The sequence below is a fragment of the Lissotriton helveticus genome, chromosome 6 (genome assembly GCF_964261635.1).
Source record: "Lissotriton helveticus chromosome 6, aLisHel1.1, whole genome shotgun sequence".
Lineage (NCBI taxonomy): Eukaryota > Metazoa > Chordata > Amphibia > Caudata > Salamandridae > Lissotriton > Lissotriton helveticus.
In genome coordinates, this window is record NC_136067.1 from 101,672,339 (window position 1) to 101,692,602 (window position 20,264).

Here is a 20,264-nt window from a genome sequence, read left to right on the forward strand (position 1 = left end):
CCTTGGCTGGTCTTTAAAACCGTAAAGGGAATAATCATCCTTCTTGGTTTCCATAGGAAGGAGGAACCATTGTGCCGCTCTCTCCATCAGAACGTGAAAACCTATGATGTCAACTGGAGGGGAGTAAACAGGAGCAAGAGTGGAAGGAGACTGAGTTTGTATCCGATACTCATCCTATTCAGTAAGGAGAGATCTGTTGTCTAACTCTCCCTCTTCTCAGTCGTCGTCCGTGGTGGTTGCGTCCTGAAGGAGGTGGGACACCGAAGCCACCGGAGAAACTGGTCTGGGTGACCTAAGCACTGATTAAGACTGATGAACAGGTGTGTGTTGGACAGAAGAAGCCGATTCAGATGGAAGGAATTGGCGATAGTAGTCATCCAACATGTGTTATAAGTTAAGAAGAGACAAAGGCATCTGTGCAGTAGGGTTTGTCGCTGAAGCAGCAGTCTCGGGGTAATAGTCACCCTCTTGATCCTCATCCTTGTATTTAATGAAGAGCTCTGAAGGGCTCCGGGCAGCACGAAATCTATCGTCTTCTTCAGATTCTTCCTCATTGGCCCCATAATCCAATAAATGCTCAGGCAAAGCAAGAGGAACTTTACTTGGGGAGGTGTGAATAGGTGAGAGGACCTCCAAAGACGATTTGAGTCTTTGAAGCAAGGAAGGCTCTGCAGTAGACTGTGGTAAATTTGTAGATGGTACCATCGAAGACTTAGACGATGCTGTGACCATAGACGAAGACCATAACTGTAGGTCAGTGCATGAAGATGGCTGCAGCGTCGACGAGGCGACCGTCGACAGGGTAATCGTCGATGACTAGGCTTCCTTAGTCTCCGTCGACCAAGGGGCGTCAACAGCAGTCTTCAACTTCTTGACAAAATGAAGTGGACTTCAACAAGCCCTGACGCCGAAGGACAGCGGCACCTGCCAGCTGGTGAAAACCTGTAGAAGCAACTTCCACAGCCGAATCGATAATCTCAGCTGAGATTCGGTCTCCCTCTTGGAGGATTTTGAATGCTTCTGTCTTGGCAGGATCAGGTTACATCTCGATAAATGGAGAGATGTCCGACCACATCTGTATCGTACGGCCTAAGATGGCCAGCAAGTTTGCTGCCCGGACAGTAGTGGCCGCCATTGTAGAAACCTTCTTACCAATAGAATCTAGTCGTCTCCCATCCCGATCAGGGGGAGCAGACAACAGAGAGGAGGGATTCCGTGCTCGACGTTTCGCCGCTTAGGAAATAATGGAATCTGCCTTAGGCTGACCGATGAGACATGCTGGTGAATTATCAGGTGCCTTGTATTTCTTTTCATGACAAGGCAGGACCACAGGAATGGAAGCGGGGGTTTTCACGACGGGCTCCACGTGTTCCCTAAACAGCTGGGGAAGCGCCCGCAGTGCTCCTGAGGTGAAGGCACAGCTAGGAGGGGCAACTGGCAGCCCCCTCCACACTGTTAGTTCCTGGGACGGTGTCAGTACCTCTAATAATACCTTGCTCCTGGCTCACCGATTCTTGCACAGGAACAGAGATGCTAGGTCCCAAATCCCTTTGGACAATGCTAATGGGTCTTACGCAGAACCCTCCACCATTACCTCAAGGGAAGGGGGAAATTGGATAAAACAACAAACAGAGAAGAGACTGGTCCTGAGTAGGGTTCTTCAGTCAGCTGTCTTCTGTGCTGCTATTTTCTTCTGAAGGAAACCTAAAATGACATTACATTATTAACATCCTAACCTACAGCATCTAACTGGAAAAACTGCTCTGTAACCTTCTCACTACCCACCCTTATACTGCTGGACCTTAGCTCCTCTTCTGGTAAGTATTGTAACTTATTCTCCTCTAGTAGTTGTCACTAGTGAGAAAGAAGACACAATGTAATTAATGCTTGCCCTTAACGATTCTCTGCTAGAATTATGTTATTATTTTCTTTTGTAGTAGACACTTACTTCACTAATAGTGGAGTCTCTCTCTCTAATGGGGTTCTGTTTTACTGTGTAATCTGATTTGCTCTTCTGTGCTGCTATCAGTCTTTTTCTTACAATGTCCTATTCTGTTTTTTGCAGGTTTGCTGTTTCACAGTCTTTTTGGTAAGTGTTTATATGCATATATAGTTTACATATTGCTGGTATCATTCATGCTGTTCTTGTTTTTGTTAATCTTTTTTCCTTCTTAGTAAAATTCACGTTTTAACTAGACACGACTTCTTGCCAGATAAATTCACGATAATCACTCTTGCTCAAGGTTGTTAAAGATTCACTTAGCTTTTGTCTTCTTACGCCTCTGTAGTTCTGCGCCTCTGAACTCGCTTCAGCCCAACACTCGATAACTTCTTCTCTGACGAGCGGCGCTAAATCACTGTCACTCTTCACTGGACTCGAAAGTGGAGCTACACCTTTGAGACGAGTTGGTTACTCTTCACCGTTTACCACTCAAAAAGCTTGTGCTCCGAACGAGTGGAGAAATTCCTCTGACGTACTTATGAACTCTGAACTCGCGCTTGGCTAGTGCGCCGAATTCCGACTAGATTCAGTTCTAAGGAGTTCCGCTTAGCGGTAGTACTTAACGATAACAGGTTTACTCAGAATTCTTAGGTCTCTCAAGGAACGAACTTCACTCACGGATGCTTCTTGGTGAAGTGCGCATTCCACAGGCTGCTCGCGCTACACCTGGAAATCACCGCTGCTGTGAGCAGAAAGACTAGAACGCCCACTGTCACCTCCTGTGGCAACAACGGCGGCCATCTTGTCTCTCCAGATTCGCACTCTCCTTGCCCACATGTAACCAGCAGCAGCCCGTCCTGTCAGCGTTGCTGTTGGACAGCAATAAATGGAACCCAGAGTCTGGGTCCTGACAGACGGTGTAAAGCGATCCCTCCCTTAAAATCAGTGAGGGGAGGCAGACAGCACAGCGCTCCCCTTGCGCTAGATTCCAAGTTGGGCAGGGCTGGGCCCAAGCAGGCCAGCTCACAGGGCCCTCCAGCAGAGGGGCAATCCTTCGGGCAGTTCCTCCTGGGGTCAAGCAGTCCTTTTCGTCCCAGTCCAAGCAGGTACACTTGCATGGGGTCACAGCCCCAATATTTATACCATACATATGTTAGCCGCTCTCCCGTCTGATTATTACATCCTATCGGCCATACGAGCATCGGGAAAGGCAGGAGTCGTCGTCGCGGCCATTATCAATAAAAATTTCAAATTCATCACCCTGACCCCCCTTGCACTCCCTGAAGTTGAGAATTTAGTTGTACAACTTAACAAAGAGACTGGCTCCCTGGTGTTAGTCCTTATCTATCGCCCCCCCAAGCCAATGCCTACTTTTCCTACTACCCTAAGTGAGCAATTGGCTACGCTGGTGATCAACTATGACAAGGTGATCCTGGTCGGGGATCTCAACTACTGGTTTAATGGCATCGCAGGGGGCCCACAGGCTGCTGAGCTATCCGAACTTCTATCTAATCTTAATCTACTCCAACATGTACACAATCCCACTCATGAAAAGGGACACATCCTGGATCATATCTGGTCATATAATATCTTCCTATCGACTCCTTTGATTATGCCATGTATCTAGTCAGACCACCATGTGATAAACTTTACTGTTCCACTTTATACCCGAGGAAAACACCCTCCCTTAGTAGGGGGCGATACTAGGAAGTGGAACTCCTTAAATAGATCTAAGTTTATCGAAACCCTGGAGAACTCTGTACCGACCCTCGGCCATGATAACATCATGATGGGAGAAATCACAGAATGGCTATCTTCAGCCACTAATATCCATGCCTCCATTGTTAAATTCTCTTGCGCCCATCATTTTGAGGCGCATAAATGGTTCTCCTCTGAACTTAAATTAAAAAAACTTGATTTGCGCAAAGCCGAGAGGAAATGGAGATTAAATTACTTAAACGATGATAGGATACTTTTTGCAAACGCCCGCAGGGACTATAAGAGTGCCATCCCTACCACTAAATCAACTTCTCTTCTAAACTTCTTAACGCTACCAACAAATCTAAAGAGATCTTTAAAATTGTCCATGACCTATGTAATGACACCAGAACCTCCTTGATACAGACCCCCACCAAGGAACTCTGCAACTCTTTAAATCAATTTTTTCTTGATAAAATCTTGTCCATTAAAAGCAGTCTCCCTAATACCCTTAACTGGGAATCGCTGGAAGACATCGCCATTAACCAAAGGGTCTTAAACTCCTTTCCACCTATATGTATAAAAACATTGTCTTCACTCGCGACCCGCGTCAAGTCATGTTCTCCTGCGGACTGTTGCCCACCACATGTTTTTAAAGAGATATTCACTGCCTTACCTCAGTGCGTGCTTCCCCTCTTAAATGAGTCACTATTACAAGGCAAGGTCCCTATGGCTTTTAAACATGCTACAGTAGTTCCCCTTATAAAAAAGCCGGGGGCAGACCTTGCTAACCCTGTGAACTACCGCCCCATCTCCCTCCTTCCCTTTTTTGCAAAAATCCTGGAGGCCCATGTAGCCAGCAGCCTGTCCAACTTCATCGAAGACTCCGAGTACCTTGAACCTAACCAAGCCGGCTTCCGCCCGAGTCATTCCACGGAGGCTGTTATCCTGGCGGTACTGGATACTCTCAGAGTCAATGCTGACAGGGGTGACCATCAAGCCCTGGTACTCCTGGACTTGTTTGCCGCGTTAGACACGGTCGACCACACCATCTTGTCGAACCGTGTCGAGCAGGCCGGCCTGCGGGGCCCCGCTCTGGAATGGATTAAATCCTTCCTCGCGGACCGCACTCAGGCGGTCAGGCTGGGAAAGTTCTCTGCCCCTAAACTTTCTACTACCTGCGGTGTGCCACAGGGCTCCTCGTTGTCCCCACTGCTTTTCAACCTATATACAAGACCTCTGATTCATTCATTAAAAAACAGAAATATTACAGTATTCAATTATGCAGATCTTCAGATTATTTTTTCCCTCAGCTCCCCTAGTGCCATGAGTGACTTTCAAACTACCATGCTTCATATCCAACGTTGGATGGATGTGAATCATTTGAAGCTCAACCCGGGCAAAACAGAGTTAGTTCTGCCTGGGAATAGCAGGAACAGCTGGAGTCTGCAATTTTGGCTGCCTGAACTTGGCCCTCCCCCTACTCCCTCCTATTCCGTGAAAAGCCTTGGCATCACTATCAATGCTGACCTATCACTTCGCGGACAGGTCGGTTCCGTGATCTCTTCCAGTGTCCATCAAATGCGGAAAATTGCTCATTTGTTAACCCATTCTGCTTTAATTCAGGTGGTGATTGCCCTTGTCCTTTCACGGCTCGATTTTTTCAACTCGATCTACCTTGGACTCCCACTTGGTTTACAAAAAAGGCTTCAGATGGTTCAAAACCAGGCTGTTAGACTGATTTATAAACAACCTAAATGGTCTTCTGTTAGACCCTACCTGGTTCAACTTCACTGGCTTCCGATAGCTCATCGGATCTCTTTCAAGACAGGCTGTCTAGCTTTTAAAGCCTTTCATGGAAAGAGCCCCAGATTCATTAGTCGCACTCTCACCAAATACTCTCCCCAGCGTAGCCTCCGTTCAGCCCATCATCTTCTGTTTAATACTCCTTCTTTCAGACTGAAACGTCAGGGAGGGTGTAGCTTTTCTCACCTTGCCCCAAGACTGTGGAACTCTCTTCCTCTAGCTCTGAGAAGCTGCAACAACCTCCTCTGCTTCAGGAAATCCTTGAAGACACTGCTATTTGAGCCGGCGTATGCCTAAAGGCACTGACCGCACTGGACTTCAGTAACCAGCGCCATGAAACCCTCCGGTGTACGCGCGCTTAATAAATTCCTATTAACAATAACAATAACCAGGCTTGTCTTTGTTCTTCCTCCTGCACAGGGCTCTGGACCTAGTGCTGGGCAATCCTTTGGGCAGTTCCTCCTGGGGTCAAGCAGTCCTTTTTGTCCCTGTCCAAGCAGGTACACTTGCATGGGGTCACAGCCCCAATATTTATACCAGGCTTGTCTTTGTTCTTCCTCCTGCACAGGGCTCTGGACCTAGTCCAAACCCGAGGGTGGGGTAGGGGGAGGAGAGGGGGGGGATACTCAAGCATTTATACACAGTGCTCAACAGTCCCCTTTGACATGGCAGCTGGCCCCAGACACCGCACAGGGGGGTGGAGCCAGCATTGTACAAGGCAGGCACAGACCTTTTCAGGGTCAGGAGCTACTCTTCCCACTACTCCAAATGCTGATCTGCCTATTCAGCGTGGTGCTGACTCACTCAGCCCCTCTGGAGTCACGGCACTTACCCAGTCCCTGTCATTCCAGAGCCAAACATTTACACATCAAGCAGGCACAGAGACACATTTATTTATTTATTTATTTATTTGGGGCGATTTTTAGAGCGCGCAAATACCCGAGGGTGTCTCGGCGCTGTGTCAACAGAACTCTCCGTAGGAAAGGAAACTAGGCATGGACACATAGCACACAGAAATTTCAAAAAGTGGCATTTCTAAAATAGTGATCATAAATCGGCAAACACTATTACGCAGCATTTACTATCACTATTTCAAACATACCAAACGTGACCACGCTGCTCCTATCATAGCAGGAATTGCCACTGAAACACTTATCAGGGAATCCCCAATGCTTTCCAATGAGAGGGCAGCCTCACAGCAATGAGAAACCAAAATGGCTGTTTGTCCCTAACTGGACATGTCACACACTTAGGGTACATGTCCTACCTTTTACCTATAATGCACCCTGCTCATAGGGCTAGCTAGGGCCTAACTTAGGGGTGACTGACATGTAGTAAAAGAGGGGTCACAGACGTGGGAACCACTTTGCGTGCCACGTCACAGCAGCAGTAAAACTGCACGGACAGGCGCTGCAATGGCAGAGGCCTGAGACAGGTTTGAAAGGCCACTTCGGTGGGTGGCACAATCAGCACTGCAAGAATTTAATTGACTGGCCCTGGGTATCAGAGATACCACTTTACAAGGGACTGACAGGTAAATTAAATACGACAAACAGGTGTAGACCAATCTTACCATGTTTGCCACAGAGAGCCCACACATTTAAAAAAGACTAAAAGGAAGGCAAAAAGATCAGGTTTGACCCTGCAAAAAGGGCCAAGTCCAACACATAGTAAAATAATTCTCTTTTAATAAGGATTCCCAAATTCCATACACAGGGACTAATATTCTACATTTATGAATATGAATGAAGATCTGATGAAAGAGAAGTGGTTATAAACCAAATGCAAAAATAGCTTTTAATCTAGTCCCAGGAATCTATCTTGCTGCCACTTTCCAATGTAAAGTTATTAGCTATTAAAAACTAAAATGCTGGGGAAACTTAAGTTCACAGTTAAGATTCTCTTTTAGAAACAATACCTCATGCATCCAGATGACAAAAGTCAATACCAGTACTGGCTACTTAAGAATACTAGATATGTGTCAGTAAAATCAAGTCACAGGCATACCCCGTTGCTTCTTCATTCTTTCCAGCTCTATCCCTAGATAGCGAAGCTTCTTTTGACGGAGATCCTGCTCAGCTTTAATCTGTTCCATTTCTTGGATTACCTGAAAGATATATCAAGAAAATGCTGACTAAATTAATTTCTCTTCACAGATGAAAGCCCACAATATATTAATAATTACCTGTCTCTAATTTACTAATACCTTTGTAGTTTTAACATACCTGCTCATCAGTAATATGCAAAATGCATAGCTACTCAACTGTAAAAAGTTAATATGGACGAGTTGTGACATCAAAATTCCTGTCGCCAGCAGACAGTGTGACAAACAGGTCACACAGCATACCTACTGCTGCTTTTTAAACAGTTAAAGGGATAACTAGCTTTTCTGAGCTACCTTAGAGCTACATTTGCATGTACATTAACAGTCATTAACAGAGAAGAGAGACATTTATTGCAGTACGTTTAATTTATGAACTGCCAGAGATCATTAAAAGAAAGTTGGAATGCCACATTACAACACCTTCCGAACTACACCAGTGTCAGTTTAAATGATCTACATTACATCGTTCATAAGATGAATTCGCAATAAATTAGTAGCGTGTTTACTTTCTCACTACATATACTCATACTCCATATTTATTGTAGGTCTGCAACCACACTATGCATTTCACATTTATAAGCAAGAGACCAAGGAGTTGCACTTTTTGAAAATACAGTGATTATAATGTATTAGAAATAAAATACTTTCTGCTGTACATTAAAACAAATATTGACTTGATAAAGAATCTGTGCATTTTACTTATTTCTGCTACATAGTCATGGAACACTTGTATGTGATTTCATAGCAAAACTATTTCATGGGATGCCATTTCTAAGAAACTTTCACCTAAACTGTTTATCGGGTAGATACAATATCTAGCCGTAGATTCCTCACCTTTGAATTTCGGAGACGTCAGACTGGATCCAGAAGTGTTTTCATGAGCAGTACCACTGCACGCCAGTAGGTGGCATTTATCGGCTAAGTGTGTGCCACCCATCCAGGAAGGGACCTCAATGACACCTATAAAAGCACCATCTAGATGCACTGACATCAGTTTCCTCTCATGACTTTTCAAACCAAAGGCGCAGAACCTCGAAGAACACTGACCACTGGTGTTGAAAACTAGGGCCCTGAAAGGGATCAGCCATGTCCCTAGAAATATGTTTGGCAGAGCAGGAGGGATGGGTGGGTCAGTAAGGAATCTTATTTTATTTATTTATTTATTCAAAGTTTTATATAGCGCGAACAGGATCCTTACAGATATCAGAGCGCTTCACAAAGACAGGTAGGGGCAGTAGGAGTGAACAGAGATAATGGGAGCAATATAGTAGTCACAACATGGTCGGGTAGTAATAACATACATAAAACATATCAGTATACAATCAGCATACAATCAAGTAAACAAATTATATAAAACGGTACAGTCATTGATCCCACTACAGAGTTGTTCAGGTACACCTTGGGTGTGTGAATGGCTTATATCAATGTCTTAGTGTAGAGTGAACACTGAGTGTGGGCATCGGGAGAGTGAATCAGAAAACCAACGTGTATCAAATATTGGTCGGTAGTAAGAGAATAGCGTAGTAGTGACACCATCATGTTGGAAGTAATAGTAGTGACACCATCATGTTGGAAGTATAGTGTCAGAGGAAAAGGTGAGCAGTCATACACAGCAATGCAGAGTCCCTGAACCAGCACCAATACGGTTCAGAAGATCTTAGCCAGAAGGATTGTTTTCACCTCTTTCTTGAAGAGTGCAGTGGAGGAGATCAGCCTGGTTTCAGGAGGGAGCGCATTCCAGATCCTGGGTGCCATTCCTGAGAAGGAGCGCTTGTATGTTTTCTCTTTCCGGAATCTACGAGGTTTCAGGAGTAGATTTTTTGTACTTCTGTTGGATCTCGAACCTCCCGATATAGACAACTTTTGAGCGAGGTAGTTGGGTGCATTATGGTGCACGGCCGCGTGTGTCATAACTGCAATTTTTAGCTGTATTCTGGCTTCAAAAGGCAGCCATTTTAGGGACTTTAAGTCTGGGGATATGTGCGAATGTTTTCTTGAGCCAGTAATGAGTCTCGCTGCAGCGTTCAGGGAGGCTCTTAAGGGTGCAGTTGTGGATAGCGGGAGTCCGCTGAGGGCCACAATTCCGTAGTCTATTCGAGGGATGACTAAAGCTTGTACCGCAGTTTGGAAGTCTTCAGCAGGGAGGAAGGGTTTAATTTTCCTCAATGTGTTGAGTTGGAAATTAGCTACTTTTGTGGCTTTGCTCACGTGCTGCTGCAAGTTGAGCTTGGCGTCGAGTGTGATGCCTAGGGATTTCGCCGAATCCACGATGGTAGGTACGACATTGAGTGCTGATAGGTTATTGAGCCAGGTTTGGGTGGTGGAGATTTTCGCCGGGGGTGAGATGAGTAGGAACTCGGTTTTCAGAGCATTTAGTTTGAGGTGATTATCGGCCAGCCAAGATTGAGTGTTAAGCGTGGAGTTCAGATGTTTGATATCTTCCGGGGATTGTAGCTTTAGGTAGAGTTGTGTGTCGTCGGCGTACATATGGAATTGGACATTGGAAGCTTGGAGCAAGGTGGCGAGCGGTTCCATGACGAGGTTGAACAGTGTGGGGGAGAGGGAGGATCCTTGTAGAACACCTAGATCTGCAGGCACAGGTGTAGATAGCACATTGTCGATCTTGAACTTCTGTGACCGGTTGTGAAGGAAGGACAAAAACCATTTGAGAACAGTTCCCGATAGACCCATTCTAGTGCTAAGCAGCTCCAGCAAGTTCTCATGTTTGACCGTGTCAAATGCTGACGAGAGGTCAAGAAGGATGAGGAGGCAGGACTCATTGCGATCAAGAATTTGGAGGGCGTCATCAATTAAGTGTGTCATAGCTGTTTCTGTGCTATGTTTCGCTCGGAAGCCTGATTGATGAGGGTTGAGGAGGTCAAAATGGTCAATGTGTTTAGTTAGTTGTAGTTGGACACATTTTTCCAGCAGTTTGGCCAGGGTGGGGATATTGGTGATAGGACGGTAATTGTTCAGGTCAGACGGATCAGCTGTAGGTTTCTTGAGTATAGGCGTGACTTGCCCCACCTTGAGGGAGTCCGGAATGAGGCCTTGTTGCAAGGAGCTGTTGATGATTTTGGTCCAGAGAGGGAGGAGCAAGGGAATGAAGTCTTTTACAGCATTAGCAGGTAGAGGGTCTGTGAGGTGATTAGAGGGCTTCAAGGTGCAGAGCAGTTTGTGTATTGCTTCTTCCGAGTAGGTATCGAAGTACAGCCAGGATGCCTTGTTTTTGGGTTGAGTGTAAGACATTCTGGTGTGGTTGGGGAATTGACTTACATCCATGATTAGGTCATTTCTCATGTTGTCAGTCTTTAGCTTAAAGAAAGCAGAGAAGGCTTCACAGTGAGGAGTGTCGCTTGTTGTGCTGTTTGATTGCAGGGGTTGTGTCTTTGTTTGGGTCTTGATTAGTTCGAACAGCTTTCTTGGCCTGTTTTTTGCTTGGTCCAGCTGGCGGCTGAAGAAGTCCGCTTTTGTGCGCTTTATTTTCCTGAAGTAGGCATTTCTCTTGTTCTTAAGCCTTTTGAGGTGCAGTGCTGAAGGGTCCGATCTCCAGGTGCGCTCTGCCATTCGCATAGTACGCCTGTCATCATTGAGACTATCATCATACCATGGGTTAGAAGTTTTGGTGGAGACTCTCTTCAGTTGCAGTGGGGCGACTTCATTGACTATTGTATTCATAGAAACAAAGTAGTGGTCCATCAGTGATTGAACATCCGAGGCATCTGCTGGGGGAAGGAGGAGATTGCCGATGTGGGGAGGGAGGGTAGAGGGGTTAAGATTCTTCATGTCCCTTTTCCATGTTTTGGAATTGATTGGTTGAGCTGGGTTAGGTTTAACTTTTTCATTGATAAAGAAGGTGATAATGTGGTGATCGGACCAGTCGCAGGGTTGAATCGCCTCCAATTGTGTAGAGTTCTCTTTGGCAATGATGAGATCGAGTATCGAGCCTTTGTCGTGTGTTGGTTTATCGCATATTTGGGTGAGGTCAAGCGCATTAAGGAAAGTTTTGAGACTATTCACCACTGCGTCTTTCTGATCGTTCCAGTGGAGATTGAAATCACCCAGGTAGACTTGGGTGGTCTGCCGACCAGCACTGGAGTTGATCATGTCCATGAGTTGTTGGGTGAATATGAGATTGTCACCAGGCGGGTGATAGATGAGATGTAAAGTACAAACTTGTTTGCCCTCGCTGGTGATGTCGAGGCAAAGGAGTTCACAGGAGGAGGGGGAGGTGACTTTAGTAACGGAGAGGTTGCTCCTAAAAATGCATGCAATTCCCCCGCCCGTCTTGTCTGAGGACCTATCTAGCCTAATGATGTGATAGTTGGGGGGGACTAGTATGTCCATAATCGGGGTGAAGGCTTCAGTGAGCCAAGTTTCTGTTAGAATGGCTAGGTCCAGATCCCTAGCTGAGACGAGATCAGCGATGTCGGAGGAGTGTCTCTGGGCCGATCTGCAATTGAGTAGGATGCATTCGAGTTTGGGAGAGAGAAGGGTGGTCGAGCTTTCTACTGTGAGGGGAACTTTTCTGAGGTTGTTAGGGACGGAGCCTCTGTCTTCAGCTACGTATAGCCTCTACCAGATAAGGCGTTACCGAAGGTAAGTAACTTCATCTGATAGAGACTTCTAGCCAGATTCCTTGCCTTTGAATAGATACCCAAGCAATACCTCCCAGAGGTAGGTCTTGGACCAATTTCAAACAAGGAATTCCTGCAGAACCAAACAGACGAAGTGCCCATCCCTACGGTGTAGACAGTAGTGTTTGGTAAATGTGTACAGAGATGGTGATGTTGCTGCATGGCACAGGTCCAGCACTGGAACTCCGCGTGCTAAAACAGAGGTCACAACTTTAGCTCAGGAGGAATGAATTGGCAAGCATTCAGGAGGTTGCTTTTTGGCCAGTGTATAGCAGATTTTGATGCAGAGCACGACCCATCTAGAGGTGGGTCGCTTCAGCACTGCCCGACCTTTCCTCGCACCAACATACCCCACGAAGAGTTGGTTGTCCACGCAGAACTATCCTGTGAGGTCAAACACTGTTTGGGTCCAGACTATGGAGCTGTTCCTCCTCTTTAGAGGGTTGAGGAGAAGCATGAAAGGTAGGGGGTGATAAGATTGCCTACACAAAATGGGGTGACCACTTTCGAAAAAATGGAGGACCTTGTGCGAAGCACTAATTTGTCAGGATAGACTTAGAGGTAAGGCGATTTACATGCTTAGGCCTGCAGATCACTCACTCTACGGGCAGATGTAATCACCATCAGAAAGGCTGTTTTGATTGGGAGAAAACCTGGAGTGACAGTTATAAAGAGGCTCGAAAGGAATACACATTAAAAAAAGCGGGAACCAAAGTAAGATCCCACTGAAGCATCATAAATGGTGAAGGAAGGTAGAGATGGACAAGACGGTCTAAGAACATATGTACAATAGGCATCGTGAACAATGATGGGTGGTCAGGCAGCCGCAAAAAGAGCAGACAGAAAGCCGCTCAGTGCCCAGAACAGAGCCCTGCCGGGCAAGGGAAATAATTAAGAGCAAAACTTTAGAAAGAGGGGCAGAAAGGTGTTGAATATGTTTTTATGCACACCATACCACAACTTTTTTCAACGACAGGCTTATACAGCAGTCGTGGAGGAGGGATTCAAGGCTGTCAAGATAAGATTACAGACTTCGGGAGGAAGGTTGAAAGCACAATCAATCAATTAATCCATCAAGGACTTATGAGGCGCTACTATTCACCCGGGAGGGTCTCAAGGCATGGGGGGGGGGGGGGTGCTGGGTCTGCGATTCAGTAGAAGAGCAAGGCAGGGATTTCCAGGTTTTCGCAGCGAGGTAGGAGAAGGATCTTCCGCCAGCTGTGATCTTACAGATCCGTGGGACGGTGGCCAGGGCCAGTTGGGTTGAGCAGAGAAGACAGGTGGGGGTGTAGAAGGAGAGGTGGTGGTTGAGGTATGCAGGTTTGGCGTTGTAAAGGGCTTCGTAGGCATGTGTGAGAAGCTTGAATGTGATTATCTTGTTGACGGTTGCCAGTGAAAGTCTCTCAGATGGCCAGTGATGTGGTTGCGGCGTGGGATTTCAGGATGAGTTTGGAGGAGGCATACTGAACAGTCTTCAGTTTCTTTTGGAGTTTCTGGGTGGTGTTGACAAAGTGCGTAGGCATAGTAGAGTCTGCTGCTGACGAGGGCATGGGGGAACGTTTAAATGGACTCGCTGTGGATCTCATAAAGGAGGCAGAGCGTGTGGAAACAGATGGCCGTGACAAGGTTGATATGGTGGTTCATTGAGAGCAAGGAGTCCAGAAGGACGCTAAGGTTTTGTGCGTGGTCCATGGGTGTGAGGAAGATTTGGAGCGCTGCGGGCCACCAAGTGTCGTCCCAGGCCAAGGGGGGAGGTGCCCAGGATGAGGACTTTGTTCTTATCTGATTTTAGGGTCCGGGCCGCTCAGAATTGGAACAAACTCCCTCAAAAACTCAGGCTGGAAAGCTCTGAGATCAAGTTCAGAAAGTTGCTTAAAACCTATCTATTCTCCGGCAGCATGTAATGGCCTTCGTTTGAGGTGTACTGCCTCCCTCTCACTTAGCGCGGGGACAAACCGAGATGGCGTAACCATGCACTTTACAAATGTCTTTATTATTATTAACGGTGGGCGGCCAGCTACGCTCCGTGCACGGAGTGCGCGTAGTGCCGTCTCCTACGCATTTTGCGTAGCGGGCGTAGCCAGGCGGCACTACGCGCGCTCCGCAGACGGTGCGTAGCCGGCCGCCACCCGCCTCCCTCCCGCCCTCCCTAAATATTTAAATAAAAGGATTGAAAAGTTTTTAAAACACTTACCTGTCCGCCGCGTCCCCGGGGCTCCCTCTTCCGACCCTGGATTCGCGCCGCCGCCATTTCGCCATTTCGGATACTAATGCGCATGCGCGGGCGGCCGCGCATGCGCATTTCTCATGAGGTCACTGTGTCTCAGGAGTGAAGCTTCCAGGGTTAAGATAAGGGGAAAAGGGGTTCCAGTTTAGCACCAAGTCCAAACCACGAGCGGCACAGGGGCAGTCGGGTGCAAGGTGCTTAGGTGGTGTCGGGAGTCCAATTCAATGGAGGACGTTGGTCACGGAAAAGGACTGCAGGCTGGAGCCAGAAGATTGGCCGAAGGGAACCAACGACTGGAGGATGAAGTTAAAGAGTGGTTGGTCACCAGGACACAGTTGGTCGGACACATTTGGTCACATGAGCTGCAGATGCAGGGGTGTCCTTTTGTGTCGGATTCTTATCACCGGTTCCCTCGGATTGAGAATGCAAGCATCAAGGTGAAGGCTAGTGGGGCCGTCCAATGCTGGCACACAGGTCAGGATCGCCACAGGGACCTCGCTGGGGTGTTGGACCACTCGGACCCAGGCCGTGGGCATCAGGTGCAGAGTGGTGAGGACTTGCGGATCTGGAGACCTTGGCTTGGGTTGGTATTGGACAAATCTGGTGCCGACGAGATGGATAATGTTACTTACCCAGTAAGGATAAATTACTTATCTGTGATCCTAGTTCTCTTCCAGGGGTATACTCATCAAAGTCCTAAGCAGTGAATTTTCCCCACCCATGTGCGGGACCCCGGAGCAGATAGATAGATAGATAGATATATATACACACACACACACACCCACACATACACACACACATATACATATATGTACATACATGTACAGGTGTACGCCCAGATGATAAATTATACAGAATGTACAACTCCATACACCTAAATATGTATGTATAGCTACATATACGTACATATGCAGCCCCATCAAGTCTAAAACAAATAGGGCAAACAGTCAACAATTACATCAGTTTTACATGTATAACAATACGTCTCTGAAGACTGCTTGTAATAGAGACTATACACTGTAAAGGTTTCATACAAGAATCCTTTATTTACCAAAACAAGGAAGGATAGACAATTGCAGGCAGTTTGGCCCATAGGCTGCAGAAGAATAACTGTCTTAGTACAGAAAAGACAACTGGCACCTTGCCTTTAAGGCTTACAAGAATCTGAGCACTTTGCCTTTAAGAACCTCAGAGAGCACTCTGCTCCCAGCATGCCCCAGAGGTGACAGGTCAGTTAGATCAGGTTTTTTTTCCGGCTCCTTCTGTGAGGAAACGGGAGCTTGAGCTCAACTGTTTGACTTTTCTGTCAAGAATTTTTATTTTTCTTGAATTGTTGCAATTTCTCCTTTGCTAGCTAAGGCTTTTAAACCTTTTCTGACAGATGCGCTTCATATTTTCTGTCAGAATGCCAGCTCTTTTTCGCATATGTCCAGCCTATGGGAAGAAACAAATAGTTTCTTACCTGTCGGTGTAGTTTTGCAGCTTGAAGATCTTTCTGGATTTACTATGCTGTGCATATTCCGCAATCTGGTGGTTGGGTCCGGAATCGTAGTCTTTTTTCTCTTTTGTTTTATTTATTTTTTTGTAGCCCAGGTGGGCGTCGACGTCCCACCATTTGGTGTACCTTCGGTGAAGTCTGCATGCTTCCGGCAGGAGCTACCACCCTTGGGCGCCATCTTTTTTTCTGTCTCTTTTCCTTGTGTTTGTAGTGAATCCATGGCTATGTTTGTTAATCCTTTTTTTTTTTTTTTTTTTTTTTAACGTAATTCTTAACGTATCTTGTAAGCTTCAACTTTCTTTACTTCTTTGTGTTTCCACCTTCTTCTCCAGCCTCATCTTTCTGGTGGAAGCGGGTGGGTTCGCTAGTGAATCCAGAAAGATCTTCAAGCTGCAAAACTACACCGACAGGTAAGACACTATTCGTTTTGCAGCGTGAATCTTTCTGGATTCACTATGCTGTGCATAGATTTTGCAGCGGTTTTGTTACTTTTGTGGCGGTTGGGTGGAAGATGAGCGTTGGTTGTTGAAAATATGTTGAAGCACCTTTTGTCCTACTTGTGCTTCTTTGTTCATCTGTACATCCACGCAATAGTGTTTAGTGAACCTGTGCACTGAAGCCCATGTTGCCGCCAGGCATATATCCTGAATTGGTGTGTTGGCCAGAAAGGCAATTGTTGCTCTTTTCTTCCTGGTCGAGTGGGCCTGTGCCCCTCCTGTTAGCTCCTGGCCCGCTTGTTTGTGGCAGAATTGTATTGCTTGTGGCAGAATTGTATTGTTTGTGCTATCCATCGAGCTATGGTGTTCTTAGTCACTGGTTTACCCATGTAACTGTTTGCGAAGGATACGAAGAACTGTTTTGTCTTCCTGTGTCCCTTCGTCCTTTCAATGTAGTGCATCACTGCCCTTCTTGCGTCTAGAGTGTGGAGCGCCCTCTCTGCGCTTGTTGTGGAATTTTGGAAGAAGCTAGGAATCTGAATACTCTGATTCATGTGGAACCTTGACACCACCTTTGGCATGAAGTGTGGGTCTGTTCTCATCACGACCCTGTCACCGTGTACCTGGATGTAGGGTTCCTGCAGTGTTAGTGCCTGCAGTTCGCTCACCCTGCGTAGCGAGGTGATTGCTACCAGAAAAGCCGTTTTCATAGTCAGCATTTGCAGTGATGCCTTGTGGATGGGTTCGAAAGGTGCTTTCGTGAGCTCTGTCAGTATCACATTCAGGTTCTAAGCCGGTGGCGGCATTCTTTTGGGTGGCGTTATTCTTTTAGCCCCTTCCAGGAATCTTTTTACGACTTGGGATGTAAAGAAGCTTCTCCCTGTTTCTCCTCTTGTGTATGCCACAATCGCTGCCAGGTGTACCCTCAGCGAGGATGAGCTTAGCTTAGATTAGGTGCGTGAGGTACCTTAGCACCGTTGATTCCCTGGTCAGCTTTCTATGGAGTTTTTTCTTGCAGCACCATCGAGTGAATCTTTTCCATTTTTCCCCATAGCACTTGCGTGTGGTGGGCCTTCTTGCCTCTCGCAGCACCCGCAGGGTGCTCTCTGGTAGTTTTAGATGTGCGAACTCTAAGTCTTCAGGAGCCAAGCTGAGAGGTTGAGGCTCTCCGGCTCTGGGTGTAGAACTTCTCCGTTTTCCATGGAGAGAAGGTCTCTTCGGTACTCATTATCAGTGAGTACCGGGTCTGCCTGGCCCATTGTGGTGCCACCAGGATGAGCGTCATGTTGCTCGTCATGCATTTGTTGAGAACCCTGGGGATCAGTGGTATCGGGGGGAAAAGCGTAGGCAAATGTTTTTGACCAGCTTATCCATAGGGCATTCCCCTGGGATAGTGGCTCTGGTTGCCTGGATGCAAAGTATTGGCATTTTGCATTCTGGCGTGTTGCAAACAGGTCTATTGTCGGAGTGCCCCACCTCCTGAATAGTCTCTCTGTTTCCTGTATGTTGAGTTCCCACTCGTGGGATGCTGAAGTCTGCCTGCTGAGCCAATCCGCTTTTACATTGTCCTTCCCTGGCAGGTGTATGGCTAGCAGGTCTATTTTGAGTGGTATTGCCCATCTACAGATTTCCTGTGCCAAGCTTGACAGAGGGAATGATTGAGTTGCCCCCTGTTTGTTGATGTAAAACATTGTTGTGGTGTTGTCTGTTTGTATCAGCACCTTCTGGTTGTACAGGTGTTTCTGAAAGGCCTTGAGGGCCAGCAACACTGTTTTCAGCTCCAGGTAATTGATGTGTCTGACCGTATCTGTAGGGCTCCACAGACCCCTCACTCTGAGCCTGTTCATGTGTGCGCCCCATCCCTTCTGGGATGCGTCTGTGGTGATGGTCACTGTTGGGTCCGGTGGTGTTAGAGGTTTCCCTATTGTTATCCTTTCTTTGGTCCACCACTTTATTTCTTCCTGCACCCTGTGCGTTACAACCACTAGATCCTCCCAACTTCCTGTAGCTTGTGACCATTGCTGTTGCAGCCACTCTTGGAGTGGTCTCATCTGAAGGCGTACATTGGGGACTAGGTGTATGCATGACGCCATCATTCCCAAGATCTTGCTCACTGTCCTCGCTGTCAGAGCTCGCCCCTTCTGGTAGTGACGTTTCTCCCTCAGTAGGCTGAGTGTTCTCTTTTCGCTGGTTAACACCCTGCATTGGACGGTATCGATTTGAGCTCCCAGGAAGATCGTCACCTGCTCTGGTTCCATTGAGCATTTTCCCCAGTGTATGGAGAATCCCAGGCGTTTTTGTGACCTGCTCTGCATGATCTTTGCATGTCCTGTAAGAGCTTGCATTTATGAGCCAGTCGTCGAGGTAGGGGTACACATGTATCCCCTTTCTTCGCAGATGTGCGGCCACTGCTGCGAGGCATTTGGTGAACACCCTTGGTGCGGACTTTAGACCGAATGCCAGGGTTGTGAATTGGTAGTGATCCTTGTTTACTGTGAATCTTAGCATGTGCTTGTGCTGCGTGTTCATGGGGATGTGCAGGTACGCATCTTTGAGGTCTATGGTGGACAAGAAGTCCCCGGCCTTTATCTGTGGGATGACCTCTTGTAGGGCCGTCATTTTGTACTTTTGAGTCTTTACATATTTGTTTAGGAACCGTAGATCCAGGATGGGTCTTAGGCTTTTGTCCACTTTTGGCACCAGGAAGTAGCTTGAGTACACTCCCCTGTTCCGTTCTTTGAATGGGACCGGTTCGATGGCCTCTTTGAGGAGGAGTTCCAGAGCTTCCTCTTGGAGCAACTGCAGCTCCCTTCCAGAGGGCTCTCTTTTCTTTGGCTTTTTGTTTGGTGGTCTCTTTTCCAACAGTATCCGAACTGAATGATGTTGAGTATCCACTTGTCTGTGGTTATTTTTTTTCACTCCTGGAGAAAAAATCTTAGCCTGCCTCCTACTGGTGTTGCATGTTCCTTTGTGTCTTGTCCGTGTAGCCCTCTCCTCTTTGTTTTTCCGTGCTCCTCCCCCGGTTTGTTCGAGTGGGTGAGCACCTTTTCCCGTGTGCAGTCACTTAGAGGGGGGTTGTTCGCCGCCTCTCCTTCTATGGCCCCGTCCGTTTCCTCTTGATCGAAAGGACTGGCCCCTGTTCTGGTAGTTCCAGTTTTGCCTCTGCTGGCCCTGGTGACTTTGGTTGTCACTTTGTTGCCCCTGTTGGAACACCTGGTGTGATTGTCCATGTTGGTTTCCACCCCTGCCGTTCGGCCTCCGTGAAGGAGTGCCCCTTCTCATCCCCCTGAATTGCAGGGCCCCCATGGACCTTGCTGTTTCATTGTCCTTCTTCAGTTGGGTAAGCTTCTCATCAACTGGGGCTCTGAACAGCGTTTCACCATTGAAGGGTGTGTTCAGGATGTTGTTCTGGACCTCCGTTTTGAAGCCTGAGATCCTGAGCCAGGCTTGCCTCCTCTCTGTGATGCCTATAGCCATCAGTCTGCTGGATGTTTCAGCCCCATCCAAGGCTGTCTTCAGGCATGAGTTTGCAATGCTTTTCCCTTCTTCCACAAGGTGCGATGCCCTCTCACGGTATTGCTCCGGGAGGTGCTTGAGCAATTGGCCCATTTCATCCCAGTGCTGGTATTGATGTCTATTCAGGAGGGCGTTGGAGTTAGCCATCCGCCAGTGCGTTGCGGCGTTCCTCTCTATTTTCCTGCCCGTTAGGTCCATCCTCCTGCTTTCCTTGTCAGGTGGAGGCCCAGATGTTGTTGGGACGTTGGCCCTTCTTCTGGCCGTTGCAGCGATTATTAAATCTGCTGTGACGGACCCCTTGATATAAGCCGGGTCCTGGGAGGAGAATTTGTATTTCTTCTCCGTCCTCGGCGTTACCGATCTGCATGTAGCCGGCTCCCTGAAAGCTTCCTTCCCCTG

General features: G+C 47.2%; 1 protein-coding gene across 5 annotated transcripts in view; it reads right to left on the reverse strand.

The window, feature by feature from the left end:
* The window catches only part of LOC144762286 (uncharacterized), a 729,681-nt gene that overhangs the window by 343,795 nt on the left and 365,622 nt on the right, over positions 1 to 20,264 (reverse strand). For all 5 annotated transcript variants that reach the window (XM_078647423.1, XM_078647425.1, XM_078647427.1 and 2 more), the window contains one exon: positions 7,454 to 7,553. In XM_078647423.1, coding sequence (XP_078503549.1) covers positions 7,454 to 7,553 — 100 coding nt within the window. The remainder of the gene's footprint in view (positions 1 to 7,453; positions 7,554 to 20,264) is intronic.